General features: G+C 46.1%; 1 protein-coding gene across 1 annotated transcript in view; it reads right to left on the bottom strand.

Annotated features, from left to right (window-relative positions):
* The window catches only part of FREM3 (FRAS1 related extracellular matrix 3), an 86,258-nt gene that overhangs the window by 13,411 nt on the left and 57,464 nt on the right, over nucleotides 1-15,383 (bottom strand). The window contains 2 exon segments of the mRNA XM_062198889.1: nucleotides 1,467-1,720; nucleotides 11,942-12,065. Coding sequence (XP_062054873.1) covers nucleotides 1,467-1,720; nucleotides 11,942-12,065 — 378 coding nt within the window.

Below are 15,383 nucleotides of genomic sequence, written 5' to 3'. Positions count from 1 at the left end.
TGCATGCTTTGGGAAGCAGCAGGTTATGGGTCAAGTGCTTGGGTTCCTAAAACCCACATAGGAGACTCAGATTGTATTCCTTGCTCCTGGCTTCAGCTTGATCCATCCCTGGGTATTGTGGGCATCTGGAAGAGTGAACTAATAGGTGAAAGATCGCTGTGTGTCTATCTCTCTGCCTTTCAAATAAAATAGCGATTAAAAAACTGAAAAGTTATTTAAGAAGACCAAACAACAAGCAAGTCCCTTTACTCTCACTCACTTCCTTTGTTCTATAGTTGTTTTAAAGACATAATTTCAAACAGAACAATATAATAGAGGATAAATTTGCCATGGACACCTGCAGAGAATATACATTGTTCAAGCTCTACTCAATCTACCTTTATCTCTTGGCACAGCTCTCAGTTCAAAGGAAGCTTTGTACTGTACCCGCAAAGCAGTCACATTAATTTTGTATCTATAGTGCCAGCCCAGTCCAATTCCACCTAGATCTGAGCACTTCAACTCCCAGCCACTCAGACCCCAACACAGGCATGGTTGAGAGTTGAAGCAACTAATCTAGCTCAAGACTAGCAATAAAATTACCTGACCCTGTGTGCGTGTGTGTATGTGTGTGTGTGTATTTTAATTTTTTTATTTTTTGACAGGCAGACAGTGAGAGAGAAAGAGAGAGACAGAGAGAAAGGTATTCCTTTTTCCGTTGGTTCACCCCCCCACCCCAAGTGGCCAATGTGCTGTGCTCATCCAAAGCCAGGAGCCAGGCGCCTCCTCCTGGTCTCTCATGCGGGTGCAGGGCCCAAGCACTTGGGCCATCCTCCACTGCCTTCCCGGGCCACAGCAGAGAGCTGGACTGGAAGAGGAGCAACCAGGAGAGACTCCAGTGCCCCGACCAGGACTAGAACCCAAGGTGCCGGTGCCGCAGGCGGAGGATTAGCCTAGTGAGCCGCGGCGCCAGCCAATGTGTGTATGTTTTAAAGTTCTTTTGGAAAGAGCCATTGAAACACAGGAACATAATTCTGGGCTTCATAATTCTTATTGTGCATGGGAGGAGAGGGCGGGTTTTGAAGAACAAGATGTCAGTCTCTTCTCTGGCTGAATTTTTCTGCTAGGCTCCTCAGGGATTGGACCAAAACTCTCTGCCAGGTAGCCTGGAAGAGGGGCCCACACACCTACACATGGAGTGCCAGGGCACCCTAGTGCTGCTGAAGACTTGTATGTTTCCTGTTGTGAGGAAGGATCCTCAGGTGGCTAAGCCCAGGGTTCCTGGGGACCTGGTTGGGAATCAGATGCTTGACTTAAATCTTGTTTTTTCTTTTTAGAAACAAAGTTATATACAAATATTTAACCTCCCCGCATTGCTGTTTTGTCTCTGGTGTTGGTGATATCTGTATTTGAAAAGGTACTCACAGCTTTTGGAAAACACCTTTTTCAGCCATTGCCAAGAGTTGGGAAGAAGGAAATGAACTCACCATCCTCATGATCAGCCAGGATAGTCACCTTGGTGGTAGGGAATTTCGCTCCCAGTTGCCCTCCCAATGGTAGGCTCAGTGAAACGCTGAAGGATTCCTCTGCTTCATAGAGGGAGTCATCAGTGATGAGGACCCGGCAAGTTTTCTCAGTCTCATCTCTGTCAAAGTGGAGCTTGCTGGTGTGGTCTTCTGCACGTGAGATATAGTCAGACAATGAGAACATCGTGGAAGGAGTTGTGCCCGTGGCAGAACCTGCAGGAATAAGAGAAGGAACAGGAAAGATGAGAAGAACTGGAATTCCAAATAGAAAGCCTGCTCCCTACTGGCTCATTGAACTATCTTTAGATAACAGATATCTGAATTATAAGGTACACATCTCCTGGGCCAGTGATATAGCATAGTAGGCTGAGTCTCCACCTACAACGCCGGCATCCCAAAAGGCACTGGTTCATGTCCTGTCTGCTCCTCTTCTGATCCAGCTCTCTTCTTATGGTCTGGCAAGGCAGCAGAAGATGGTCCAAGTGCTTGGGCCCCTGTACCCAAGTAGGAGACCCAGAGGAAGCTCCTGGCTCCTAGCTTCAGATCAGCTCAGCTCTGGCCATTGCAACCATTTGGGGAGTGAACCAGCAGATGGAAGACCTCTCTTTCTGTCTCTCCCTCTCTCTGTCTATAACTCTACCTCTCAAATAAATGAGTAAAATCTTAAAAAAGAAAAGGAAAGGTATGCAACTCTTACAGTCACAAATATTAATAGACTGGTTTTTTTTTTATATTAGTGGTCTTTAAATAGGGTACATTAAGTGTCTTGAAAAAAAGTGCACTCTTAAAAGCTTGTGCATGGCTTTTTTGCACCAAAATAAACTTACCCTTAATTCTATTTTCCATAAACTTTTGGAAAGATCTTCGCATTGAATGAGGCTTGTTTACATTAGGGGCTCAATAAATTTATTTATTTATTTTTCTTAAAATTTTTTTTTAATTTTTTTATTTTTTGACAGGCAGAGTGGACAGGGAGAGAAAGACAGAGAGAAAGGTCTTCCTTTTGCCATTGGTTCACCCTCCAATGGCCGCCGCGGTAGGCGCACTGCGGCCGGCGCACCGCGCTGATCCGATGACAGGAGCCAGGTGCTTCTCCTGGTCTCCCATGGGGTGCAGGGCCCAAGCACTTGGGCCATCCTCCACTGCATTCCCTGGCCACAGCAGAGAGCTGGCCTGGAAGAGGGGCAACCGGAACAGGATCGGTACCCCGACCAGGACTAGAACCCGGTGTGCCGGCGCCGCAAGGCGGAGGATTAGCCTAGTGAGCCGTGGCGCCGGCCAAGGGGCTCAATAAATTTAAGGATCATGGGATGCTGGGTCTGGCTTAACCCAATGCTTTCATGCTGTAAGTGGGAAAATCTAGGGGCACAGAATCAGACTGGGGAATCCACAGAGGTGTAGACTGTCCTGGCCTTGCCCTGTGATGGCATAACTGTGACCCTCACACCCTGACCAGAGTTCCTTGTCCAGCATTACAATAAAGCCACAACATTATTTGTTATTTTGCAGGGAGCTCAGGACTGATTGGAGAATTTCAGTTTATATTTGGTCCATTTTAAATTTTATCAGAGTAATCTATTTATAAATGTACAATTTTAGGAGTTTTGAAAAATACATGTCACCACCACCAATCATAACAGAAATTATTTTTATCCCCCCTCAAAAGTTGATCTGCGCCCTGTTCAATCAACCTGCTTGCCTGTCGCATGGCCCCTGGAAACCACAGATCTGCTTCCTCTCACTTTAGATCTATTTGCCTTTAGGAGAATTTTGTCCAAGATGAACCACACAGTACTTTGTCTTTTGTGCCTGGATTCTTTCACATAGCACAGTGCCTTTGAGAATTATCTGTGTATCCTGATTTTGTTCCCTGTTGTTGCTGACCACTCCTCTTTGTTATATATGAAGACACCAAAACTGTTAGGTTACCGACTTAACAGCTGATGACTGGAGTTGTTTCCAGTCCTTACCTGTTCTGTGTAATGCCACCATGCATATTCTAGGGCCTGTCATGAGTGAGCACATGCTTGTATTTCTTTGGAGTAGATACTTAGGCAGAGTGAGTGAGCAGGATGGAAAGAGAGAATAAAAGAGGAAGATAAAAGAAAGGAGAGAGCGAGAGCGAGAGAGAGAGAATTGACCTCATCTATTTGTTCACTCTTCAAATGGCTGTAATAACCAGGGCTGGGCCAGGCTGAAGCCAGAATCCAGGAACTCCATCAGGGTCTCCCCTGTGCATGGCAGGGACCCCAGTACTTGGGCCATCACCTACTGATTTTCCAGGTTTGTTGGTAGGAAGCTGGATCAGAAGCAGAGCAGCTGGGACTCGAACTGGCACTCTGACATGAAATGCTGGCATTGCAAATAGCAATTTAAACTGCTTGTATGGCCGGCGCCACGGCTCAATAGGCTAATCCTCCGCCTGCGGCACCGGCACCCCGGGTTCTAGTCCCGGTTGGGGCGCCAGATTCTGTCCCGGTTGCTCCTCTTCCAGTCCAGCTCTCTGCTGTGGCCCGGGAAGGCCAGGGAAGGCAGTGGAAGATGGCCTAAGTCCTTGGACCAGGAGAAGCACCTGGCTCCTGGCTTCGGATCAGCGCGGTATGCCGGCCACAACAGCCATTGAGGGATGAACCAACGGAAAAGGAAGACCTTTCTCTCTGTCTCTCTCACTGTCCACTCTGCCTGTCAAAAATAAATAAATAAATAAACAAACTGCTTGCCACAATGCTGGTCCTCAAAACATTTTTAATTTCCAGTTTTCTATGAACTTTTTTTTAAAAAGATTTATTTATTTATTTGAAAGAGTTACACAGAGACAGAGGAGAGGCAGAGAGAGAGAGAAAGAGAGAGAGAGGTCTTCCATCCACTGGTTCACTCCCCAGATGGCTGCAATGGCCGGAGCTGCACCAATCTGAAGCCAGGAACCATGAGCTTCCTCCAGGTCTCCCACACAGGTGCAGGGGCCCAAGGACTTGGGCCATCTTCCATTGATTTCCCAGGCCATAGCAGAGAGCTGGATCAGAAGTGGAGAAGTCAGGACTCAAACCGACGCCCATGGATGCTGGCACTGCAGGCAGCAGCCCCACATGCTGGCCCCTTCCATGAACTTTCTGAAGTACCCTGGAATAAGTCGATGTCTCTATGCAGAGTTTTTCCTTGCTGCAAAATCAAAGTGGTCTATGAACTGCCATCACAGGCTTTACTCAGAAGGTCAATGACTCACAAAATGTTTCAAAATGGTTTTTCAAAGGGGTGAATTTTAGGACTATTAGGAAGTAACAGATTGGTTGTTCTGTCATTCTGGGGACACACACACAAAAAAGGTTTGAACTGGAGAGATGATGAGAAAAATTGTGTGTACTAGGGCAGAAGTCAGAAGAGACTACTCAAAATGGACGAGGAGAAGGTGGGCTGTCACTTGGTGGGAAACCAGCCAAGTTCCACTGTGAGTCCACGCTTTGAGACCTTATTCCTTCTCCAGGACAACCTGTGCAGGAAAGAGTTCTTTGAATTCAAGCCAAACCAGAAGAGGTTGGGGATTAGACACAAACACTCTCACTGATTGCCAGAGACTGGTGTTCCACAGCTAAAGGCAGAGGGAGACCAGCGGATAGTAGAACAGGAAGGCTCACAGGATAAGAGACACTTGCCAGGGGGAACTTCTGTGTGTGTGTATGTGTGTGTGCATGAGATCACTTTATTTTTCCTTGTCATCAAGGGTACAGAATGTTGGTATAGCAGGTGGTAGGAAGCAGCACATTTAGCTAAAAAGCAGAGACACACTAGATGTGCACAGCGTCTAATACAATCTTTATTAAGTGTAAGTATATGTATTAAATCTCTCTCTCAGGGACTGGCATTGTGGCATAGAAAGTTAAGCCTCTGCCTGCAGTGCCAGCATCCCATATGGACACTGGTTTAAGTCCTGGCTGTTCCACTTCCAATCCAGCTCACTGCTAATGTGCCTGGGAAAGCAGCAGAAAATGGCCCAAGTACTTGGGCCCCTGCACCCATCTGGGAGACTTGGAAAAAGCTCCTGGCTCCTGGCCTCTGGATGTCGGGGTCATATAATAGGTCTAAATTCAGATTTCTGAGGTATCTCCATGCTATCTCCCACAATGGCTGTACCAGTTTACGTTCCCACCAACAGTGGATTAGGGTACCTTTTCCTTCACATCCTCACCAGCATTTGTTATTTGTTGATTTCTGTATGAGGGCCATTCTAACTGGGGTAAAGTGAATCCTCATTGTGGTTTTGATTTGCATTTCTCTGATGGCTAGTGGTCCTGAGCATTTTTTCCTGTGTCTGTTGGCATTTGAATTTCCTCTCTTGAAAAAGTGCCTGTTTAAGACCTTTGCTCATTTCTTAACTGGATTATTTTGTTGTTACTGAATTTCTTGAGCTGGATTCTAGAAAATTTACTTTGGGAAACAATTTTATCACTTATAGGCAATAGTCAAGAACACAGAATACTGGTATTTATGGAAGTTTTTTTTTTTTTTTTTTTAATCTCTATCTTACTGGTAGCAGGTTAAGAATCCTCAGCAGGGACTGGCATTGTGGTATAGTGTCTAAAGCTGCTGCCTGCAGTGCCAGCATCCCATATGGGCACTGGCTCAAGTCCTGGTTGCTCCACTTCCAATCCAGCTCCCTGCTAATGTGCCTGGAAAAGCAGTGGAGGGTGGCCCAAGCATGCTTAGGCCCCTGCACCCACATGGGAGACCTGAATGAAGTTCCTGGCTTTGGCCTGGCCCAGCCCTGGCTGTTGTGGTCATTTGGAGAGTGAACAAGCAGATGAAGATCTCTCTCTCTCTCTGTAACTTTGACTTTCAAATAAATACAATAAATCTTAAGAAAAAAGAATCCTCAGGAGTTAGAGGGAAAACTCCTCGGGAGGGCCCACAACCAAAGGAGGAGGGGAATGGAGTGGAGGAAGGGGCAGGGAGGCTGGGCTGCAGCCAACAGGAGTTTCTATCCAGAAGGGGCTTTGTGACTTCTGTTTTTAGCATTTTGGCCAACTAGGTTCTCCGGGATGCTCTCACACCAGAAAACAACCAGAAATATTTTTTCTGGCTTTTCTGTGCTCATAGGAAGTAAACAAAATCATCAAGGGCCATAAAAGCCCAAAGCAAAACGAAACAAAAATTCCCAAACTCCTCCCTGCAAAGTCCAAAACCACAAACCCCATAGCCTAGAGAAGGGCCTTGCCCTAGGAAAGCAGGCATAACACCACCCCTGGGGGTGGGGAAGACTGGCATTTGGGCCTTGGGCACCTCTGGGCAGCTGACACTCTGATTATGCCTGGGGACATAGGGCAGCAGGACTCTTTCTGGATCAGTTGTACCATCTGGATCTTGGAAGAAGCAAAAGAAATCCTCCTTGGAGAAAAAGCATTGTCAAGTGAAGCCCCTAGATCTTTCACAGAGTCATATCAGGGGTCTTCAAAAAGTGCATGCAAATACATATAATGAGAACACCATGCATGGATTTCAAAAAAGTTTTTGAACCAAAATAAACTTATCTTTTAAAAAAATAATTAAGCTATTAATTTTTAAGATAGAGATCTCCTGTGTATTTGTTTATTCCCTAATGCCTGCAACAGCCAGGGCTGGGCCAGGCTGAGGCTGGGAGTCAGGAACTCAACCTCTATCTCCCCTGGGGCAACAGGGACTCAAGTACTTCAGCCATCCTCTGCTGCCTTCAGGGCACACATCAGCACGAAGCTAAAATGGGGAGTAGCCAGGAGTCAATCCCAGGCACTCTGGTAAGCAGTGTCTTACTCATTCTGCAAGATGTCTGCCCATAAACTCATCTCTTAATTCTGTTTTTTTCCATAAACATTTTTGAAATAACTTGGTAAATGTGAGATCTTAAACACATAGAAAAGATATCACTACAAAGATAACTTTTAGACAAAGAACATTCTTTTTTTAAAATTTTCTTTTGAGAGAGAAATACAAAGAGAGAGAGAGAGAGAGAGAGAGAGAGAGAGAGAGAGAGAGAGAGAGAGAACTAACTCCATTTGCTGGTTCACTCCCCAAATGGCTGCAATGGCAAGGGCTGGGTTTGAGCCAGTAATGCAATCCAGTCCCATGTAGGTGGCAACAATCCAGTTACTTGAGCTACCCTCACTGCCTTCCAGGGTCTGCACTGGTAAGAGGTTGGAATCAGGAGCCAGAGCCAGGAATCAAACCCAGGCACTCTGATGTGGGAGAGGAGTATCTTACCCACCAGGCCAGAAGCCTGCTCAAGACCCACTTGTTAACAACAATGGCAGCCAGAGGACAGTAAATAATAACTTTAAAATGCTGGGAGAAATAACTGCCAACCTAGAATTTCAAGACTGGAGTTTGAAACAAAGGCAAGCTGTCATCAACAATAGCCCGAGTTTACCCCCAGAAATTCTAGGGGCCAGTGTTGTGGCTTAGCAGGTAAAGACACGCCCTGCATATGGGCCCTGGTTCAAGTCCAGGCTGCTCCACTTCTAATCCAGCTCTCTGCTATAGCCTGGGAAAGCAGAAGATGGCCCAGGTCCTCGGGCTCCTGCACCCACGTGGGACCCAGAAGAAGCTCCTGGCTCCTGGCTTTGGATAGGCCTAGCTCCAGCAGTTGTGGCCATTTGGGGAGTAAACCAGCAGATGGAAGACCTTTCTCTCTGTCTCTTTGACTCTGTCTCTCTGTAACTCTGGCTTTCAAATAAGTAAATAAATCTTTACACGTAAAGAAAGAAATTCTAAATGATTTCCTTAGTATTTCAGGAAGAAGAAAAATGACGCTCCAAGCCATTTTGGGATGCAAGGTCTAACTTCCACAACCCCAAACATGCCTATGACAAAAACAGAGGATTTTTTCTTAAAAAAAGAAAGGGGAAATCCATTTGCTTAATGTGCCCTGCCCTGGGGAGAGAGCATTTGGCAATGGCAGATCATTTATCTTGATATATTCAAAACCAAGTACAAGACAAGCCCTTGTAGCACATCTTCAAGGTGTCTTAATGTGTTAACGGGTGTTGGGTTTGGCTAGACTATGGTTTGTTCTTTTTTTTTTTTTTTTTTTTTGACAAGCAGAGTTTTATATATATATAGAGAGAGACAGAGAGAAAGGTCTTCCTTTTCCGTTGGTTCACCCCCAAAATGGCTGCCAAGGCTGGCGCTCTGCGCCAATCTGAAGCCAGGAGCCAGGTGCTTACTTCTGGTCTCCCATGTGGGTGCAGGGCCCAAAGACTTGGGCCATCCTCCACTGCACTCCTGGACCACAGCAGAGAGCTGGACTGGAAGAGGAGCAACCAGGACAGAATCCGGTGCCCCAACCGGGACTAGAACCTGGTGTGCCGGCGCCGCAGGCGGAGGATTAGCCAAGTGAGCCGCGGCGCCAGCCTGGCTTGTTCTTTAAGATCAATCTTGAAAGCATACTAGATACTACTAGTCTTGTGCAGTTTTAGAAACTCATATTTAAGCTTGTTTCCCTCCATTTGGGAAATGCAAAGTGAAGAAGAAGAAAAAGCAAGGTGAGGTGGGACCGCTCTTCTTCATCAGCTGAGCCATGGGAGAATGAGCCTAGTTCCTTCTTCCCTGTGGGCCCTGGGGCTCTACCTTGAGTCCTACAGGGAGTAAGTGCCTGAAAGGAAGGGCTGTGGCTGAGACTGGACAGATCAGCTCCTGTAGAAAGTGCGTTTATTTTTTGCTCTGGGCTTCAAGCTGGGCGTCTGATACCAGAGGCATATTCTCAGTCCACATCCAGACTGTGGAAGACAATGGGCTAAGGTTATCCAGATGTGATTGGGAGAAACGAGGTGGCAAACAGCCGACATGAGTAGCTCATAGGAAATGGCCAAGCTAAAAGGGACACTAAAGGTTTCCTTTTGCCTGTGGAAAGAGCTTCCCTCTTGAAGGGCAAGCAACATGTAGTAGAAGCTCAGAGTGTCTGGCTGTGAGTCAGCTGGAATGGGGGTGAGGTGGAGGGTCCCTCCCTCCTACATGGAAGGGCCGTGCCCTGTGGGATCCAGTTTCCCAGAAGCTGCCCAGGTGTGAGAGCTGGCATTCCCAGAATAGCTGGCAAACAACTCAGGCTGTTTGACACCTGACCTTTGACCCTGGACTCCTCTCATAAAAGGCTGTTTTCATGTTTCTCCTTGGGAAAAAAAAAAATAAAAAAAGAAGAAGAAGAAAACAAAGGTTATAACAGGGTCAGATTCCTTCCCTGGAGAACTAAGTCCCTGTATGTATGGTAGCGCCTTGACTCTTGCATTCCTCTTTCTGGAATTACGAAACAGTGAAAACTATACTCACATCATGCGTCATTGGGATACTTGTTTTGATCTACTCCTTACATCTATGGAAATGCCCCAGAGGACGACAGTTCATTTGGTTATTTAAACCTCTCTAGGAGTGGGTGTTTGGCCTAGTAGCTAAGCCATGGGTTAAGATGCTCGTGTCCCACTTTGCAGTACCTGGGTTTGGTCCTTGGCTCCAGCTCCTGACTCCTGCTTCCTGGCAATGCAGGCCCTGGGAGGCAGTGGCGACAGCTCAAGCAGTTGGGCTCCTGCTGCCCATCTGGATTGAGTTCTTGGCTACAGGCTGCAGCCCTGTGCCAATCCTGGACATTTCAGGCATTTTTTTTTTGTACTGAACAATAGTTGTTGGCTCTGTCTCTCAAATAAATGAATAAATAATATAAATTGTAAAGTCTCTCTGGAAGGATCATTAGAATAAATGCTTAACAATTATTTATTTTCATGAATAAAATGAAAATGAGCCATATGAACAGTAGAATGGCTTATATGTTATTAATAGTTAATAATTCAGAAATACAAACTGTGGTTATAGGTGAGTGAAGGAGGCAACCTCTTTTATGCGGTGCTTTGATGAGGATCTAAAGGCTGCACCAGTAGAGGATCTGTCTACCAAGTTACTGCCTGCTCTTGCTACCTGCTTAAAGTGTCCATTATCGGTATTCTCAGACAATGATGAAGGTATCATATGAAAAACTATTTTTGGGGCCAGCATTGTGGCATATCAGGTTAAGCCTTTTCCTAAAATGCCGGCATCTCATATGGGCATCAGTTCAAGACCTGCTGCTCCACTTTTGATCCAGCTCCCTGCTAGTGTGCCTGGGAAAGCAGCAGAGGATGGCCCAGGTCCTTGGGCCATTGCACCCATGTGGGAGACTTGGAAGAAGCTCCGGACTCCTGGCTTTAGCCTGGCCCAGTTCCAGCTGTTGCAGCCATTTGGGGAGTGAACCAGAGAATGGACTATCTCTCTCTCTCTCTGTCTCTCTCTCTCTCTCTCTTCTCCTCTCTCTCTGTGACTCTGGCTTTCAGATGAATAAAAAACAAACACAAAAACCATTATTTAGAAGAGGATGTGGAGTTGGAGGAATTCTCCCCAGTGGATAATAGGTGTGTAGATTGCAAGAGTCAATACATGACTGGGCAATGGATATACCAGGTATAAAAGTAGAACTCTGACCTCCAATGTGCTGGAATTAGTCTAGGAATCCAAGCTATACCTCTACAGCAATCAGCTACTGATGCTCAGACTCCTAATCAATAACTACCACTTTCTCTAGTTTTTGCCCCTACTTCCGAGGACCAACCAGAGAAAGCCAAATGTGCTTTCTTGATGAGTCACCCTGCTTCCAGCGCTCCCAAGGGCCTCCAATCAGGGTGCACCTGATATCATCCTTTTTTTCCACCGTGAAGCTTTCTCACCCTTCTGCCTGCCTTTGAGTCTCTGCCAAGTACAGGTGATGATGGCTGACCCCCCGCCCTTGCTACAGCAAGCTCTGAATAGGTAGCCTTTCCTCGTTCTCATGTGGGTGGTCTTAACTTATTCACACAATATTTGACTATTACATAGTTACTAACGAGTTGGAGAATATGGCCTTGAGGGGGTGGGACAGGGACAGCTGAAGTTCAACTGCATGGAAGTGAGGGGGCACTCATAGAGTGGGGCCTTGTTTGGGGTGTGAGGACACCTGGACCCCAGGTTGGAGAACCTTTGTAGTTGTGAGATATGCCAGAGGAGGGAGAGACACTGAGAAGCAGATAAAACTATGTTGCAGTGTTACCCATAGGCAATGCTGACTGCTAAAAATAAGGACCCCTTGTTTATATTTTCCATGTATCATGTATACATGATCTCTTTTCTCTTATAATGCCTCATTTGACCCTCATGAAATATTGTAAGGTAGTGTGAACAGATGTCTTGCACAAGTTTTGATTAAAATATCCCTGGCTGAGGACATCCACTTAGAGGAGTGAGGGCACCTGCACAGGGTCAGCAAGGAAGTGAGCAGCAGGACACGGGCGATGAGCGGCCTAGATGTCCGGCCCCTTGCTCTCTGCTGTGCTCGCCACCCAGCCTGCTCCAGCATCATCCCAGCCCTGTTCTAAGATCGTTTCCTGTCTCCAAGCACCCCACAGAGCCTCCTATCTTGATGTGTAGAGCAAATGACCGTTAGCTTCTGGCTGGCATCTCCAGACCTCCTTACAGGAATCAGAAGTTCCCCAGTGTCCTCCTTTATTTTGTATTCTGCCTCTGGAATATAAACTGTCGATTCTAGAAAAGACGGGAGGAGGTTTCAGCGAGATTTGCATTGGATTGGTGACATTTTAGTGCACCTGACCAGAAATGTGCAGTCTTTGACCCCTCCACTTTCCAATATGATTTCCTGTATGACATATAGTGAGAATAGGAAGTATTACGTATTTTTAAATGAGACTGGAATTAAGTTTAGGAGACCCCTTTGAAGGATAAGAGGAGGCCGGCGCCGTGGCTTAACAGGCTAATTAATCCTCCGCCTTGCGGCGCCGGCACACCGGGTTCTAGTCCCGGTTGGGGCGCAGGATTCTGTCCCAGTTGCCCCTCTTCCAGGCCAGCTCTCTGCTATGGCCCGGGAAGGCAGTGGAGGATGGCCCAAGTGCTTGGGCCCTGCACCCGCATGAGAGACCAGGAGAAGCTCCTGGCTCCTGGCTTCGGATCAGCACAATGCACCGGCCGCAGCGGCCATTGGAGGGTGAACCAACGGCAAAAGGAAGACCTTTCTCTCTGTCCCTCTCTCTCACTATCCACTCTGCCTGTCAAAAAAAAAAAAAAAAAAAAAAGGCTAAGAGAATGCAAAGGAAAATCTTACAGCAACTTCATCTCTCTCTCTTTTTAAATTGAGGTCAAATTGTAGGTCTTCCAAGTAGAGATTAAATATTTTTCTCCAGATTTACATTTGCTCTCCATTTTAAAAAACACTTTAAATAGGCATGACATTTAATTCATTAATAAAGAATAATATTTTCCTGTTTTCTTAAATGAATAATTTATTTACCACTAAATTGAGTAGACACTTTGTAAGGCATTGTGCTGCCCACTTACATCAAGAAAAGTAAGCCACAGTTCTTGCCCTCAATCTTTTTAACTTTTATTTAATGAATATAAATTTCCAAAGTACAGCTTATCGATTACAATGCTTTTTCCCCCTCATAACTTCCCTCCCACCTCCCACTCACACCCCTCCCCTCTCCCACTCCTTCTCCCCTTCCATTCACATCAAGATTCATTTTCAATTATCTTTATATACAGAAGATCAGTTTAGTATATATTAAGTAAAGCTTTCAACAGTTTGCACCCACACAGAAACACAAAGTGGAAAATACTGTTTGAGTACTAGTTATAGCATTACATCACGATGTACAGCACATTAAGGACAGAGATCCTACATGAGGAGTAAGTGCACAGTGACTCCTGTTGTTGACTTAACAAATTGACACTCTTGTTCATGGCATCAGTAATCACCCTAGGCTCTTGTCATGAGTTGCCAAGGCTATGGAAGCCTTTTGAGTTCACTGACTCATATTTAGACAAGGTCATAGTCAAAGTGGAAGCTCTCTCCTCCCTTCAGAGAAAGGTACCTCCTTCTTTGATGACCCGTTCTTTCCACTGGGATCTCACTCGCAGAGATCTTTCATTTAGGTCATTTCATTTTTTTTTTTTTTTTTTTTGCCAGAGTGTCTTGGCTTTCCATGCCTGAAATACTCTCATGTTGCCCTCAATTTTTAAAATAACACTACCACTGAAATCTCCTGAGTTACATGCGTGTACACACCTGTACATGTATGGGTGTGTACAAACATACATCTACACATCAAAATATTCATTGAAATATTATGAATATTATTCATTTCTTAATTTTACTGGAATTTTTTAATATTTTATAAGGCTCTTCACCAAGTATGTATTGTGTGATTCAAATATTTGTGTTTGCAATCATCAAACATTCTTCACAAGGGTCCAGAGATCCCCCCTCATTTCCTCTCATTATCTGGTTAATGCCACTCTTAGGATCATTGGCTGCCATTCTCACCCTGACTTTTATACTACTGTGTCTGCTTAAGTGTTTACAGGAGGTGATAACGGAACAAACCAAGGCCCTCAGCAACCAGGTGGTCAACCAAATGCTGCTACGGGAATATACTCGGCTCCCCACCCAGGAGACAGCAGCCTGAGACATCGCCCCATGCCAGGGAAGAGTACCTCATCGCCCCATGTCAGCAGGAAGTAGCTCTAAAGACAGATTGTCGTCCCTCTACCCCTCCTGGACTTTTGGGACTAATGTAATCCCTTACAATGCCTGCTTTATAAAAAACAAAAGGGGGGAATGTTAGTAAAATGGCACAGTCTTATCTATGGCGCGATCTACACCCTGACACCATCCTAGGCTCCAGCCCCCTGGAGGTGGCCAGTGTCAGCCCCACCCCCACCCTAATGGGATTCGCTGCTCCTGCTTCCCTGCCCGCCCTCTGGCAAAGTTTTAAAAGGACCTGTTCCTGAACACGTGGTGCGCTCTCTCTCTCTCTCTTCCTCTCCATCTCCTGATCTCTCTCTGTCTCTCTCTTTTTTTTCTTTATTTAATAAATGTGAATTTACAAAGTGCAACTTTTGTATTGTTGTGGCTTCCCCCCGCCCCCCACCTCCCTCCCTCCCGCGGTCCTCCCCTCTCCCACTTCCTCTCCCATCCCGCCCTTCATCAAGTTTCATTTTCAATTACCTTCATATACAGAAGATCAACTTAGTATATACTAAGCAAGGATTTCAACAGGCTGCACTCACACAACCGCACAAGGTATAGGGTATTGTTCGACTAGTAGTGTTTTTAAGTTTCATAGTAAAACACATTAAGGACAGAGATCCTACATGGTGAGCATGTACCCAGTGACTCCCGTTGTTGATTTAACAATTGACACTCTTATTTATGACGTCAGCAATCACCCAAGACTCTTGCTATGAGCTCTAGGCTATGGAAGCCCCTTGAGTTCACCGACTCTGAACTTGTTTAGTCAAGGCCGTGTCACAGTGGAGGTTCCTTCCTCCCTTCAGAGAAAGGTGCCTCTCTCCTTGATGGCCTGTTCCTTCTGCTGGGGTCTTGTTCACCAGGATCTTTCATTCAGGTTGTTTTTGCCACCGTGTCGTGGCTTTCCATGCCTGTGAGACTCTCATGGGCCTTTTTTTTTTTTTTTTTTTTTGATAGGCAGAGTGGATAGTGAGAGAGAGAGAGAGAAAGGTCTTCCTTTTTGCCGTTGGTTCACCCTCCAATGGCCACTGCGCCCGGCGCATCGTGCTAATCCAAAGCCAGGAGCGAGGTGCTTCTCCTGGTCTTCCATGGGCCATCCTCCACTGCACTCCCAGGCCACAGCAGAGAGCTAGCCTGGAAGAGGGGCAACTGGGATAGAATCCGGCGCCCTGACCGGGACTAGAACCCGATGTGCCAGCGCCGCAAGGTGGAGGATTAGCCTGTTAAGCCACGGCGCCAGCCTAAAAACAATACATTTTAAAGTCCCTGATGCTCCACTTCTGATGCAGCTCCCTGCTAATGCGCCTGCGAAAGCA

Source organism: Lepus europaeus, chromosome 8 (assembly GCF_033115175.1).
Source record: "Lepus europaeus isolate LE1 chromosome 8, mLepTim1.pri, whole genome shotgun sequence".
NCBI lineage: Eukaryota > Metazoa > Chordata > Mammalia > Lagomorpha > Leporidae > Lepus > Lepus europaeus.
Note: the sequence above shows the minus strand (reverse complement) of the source record. Positions and strands in the feature narration are given on the sequence as shown.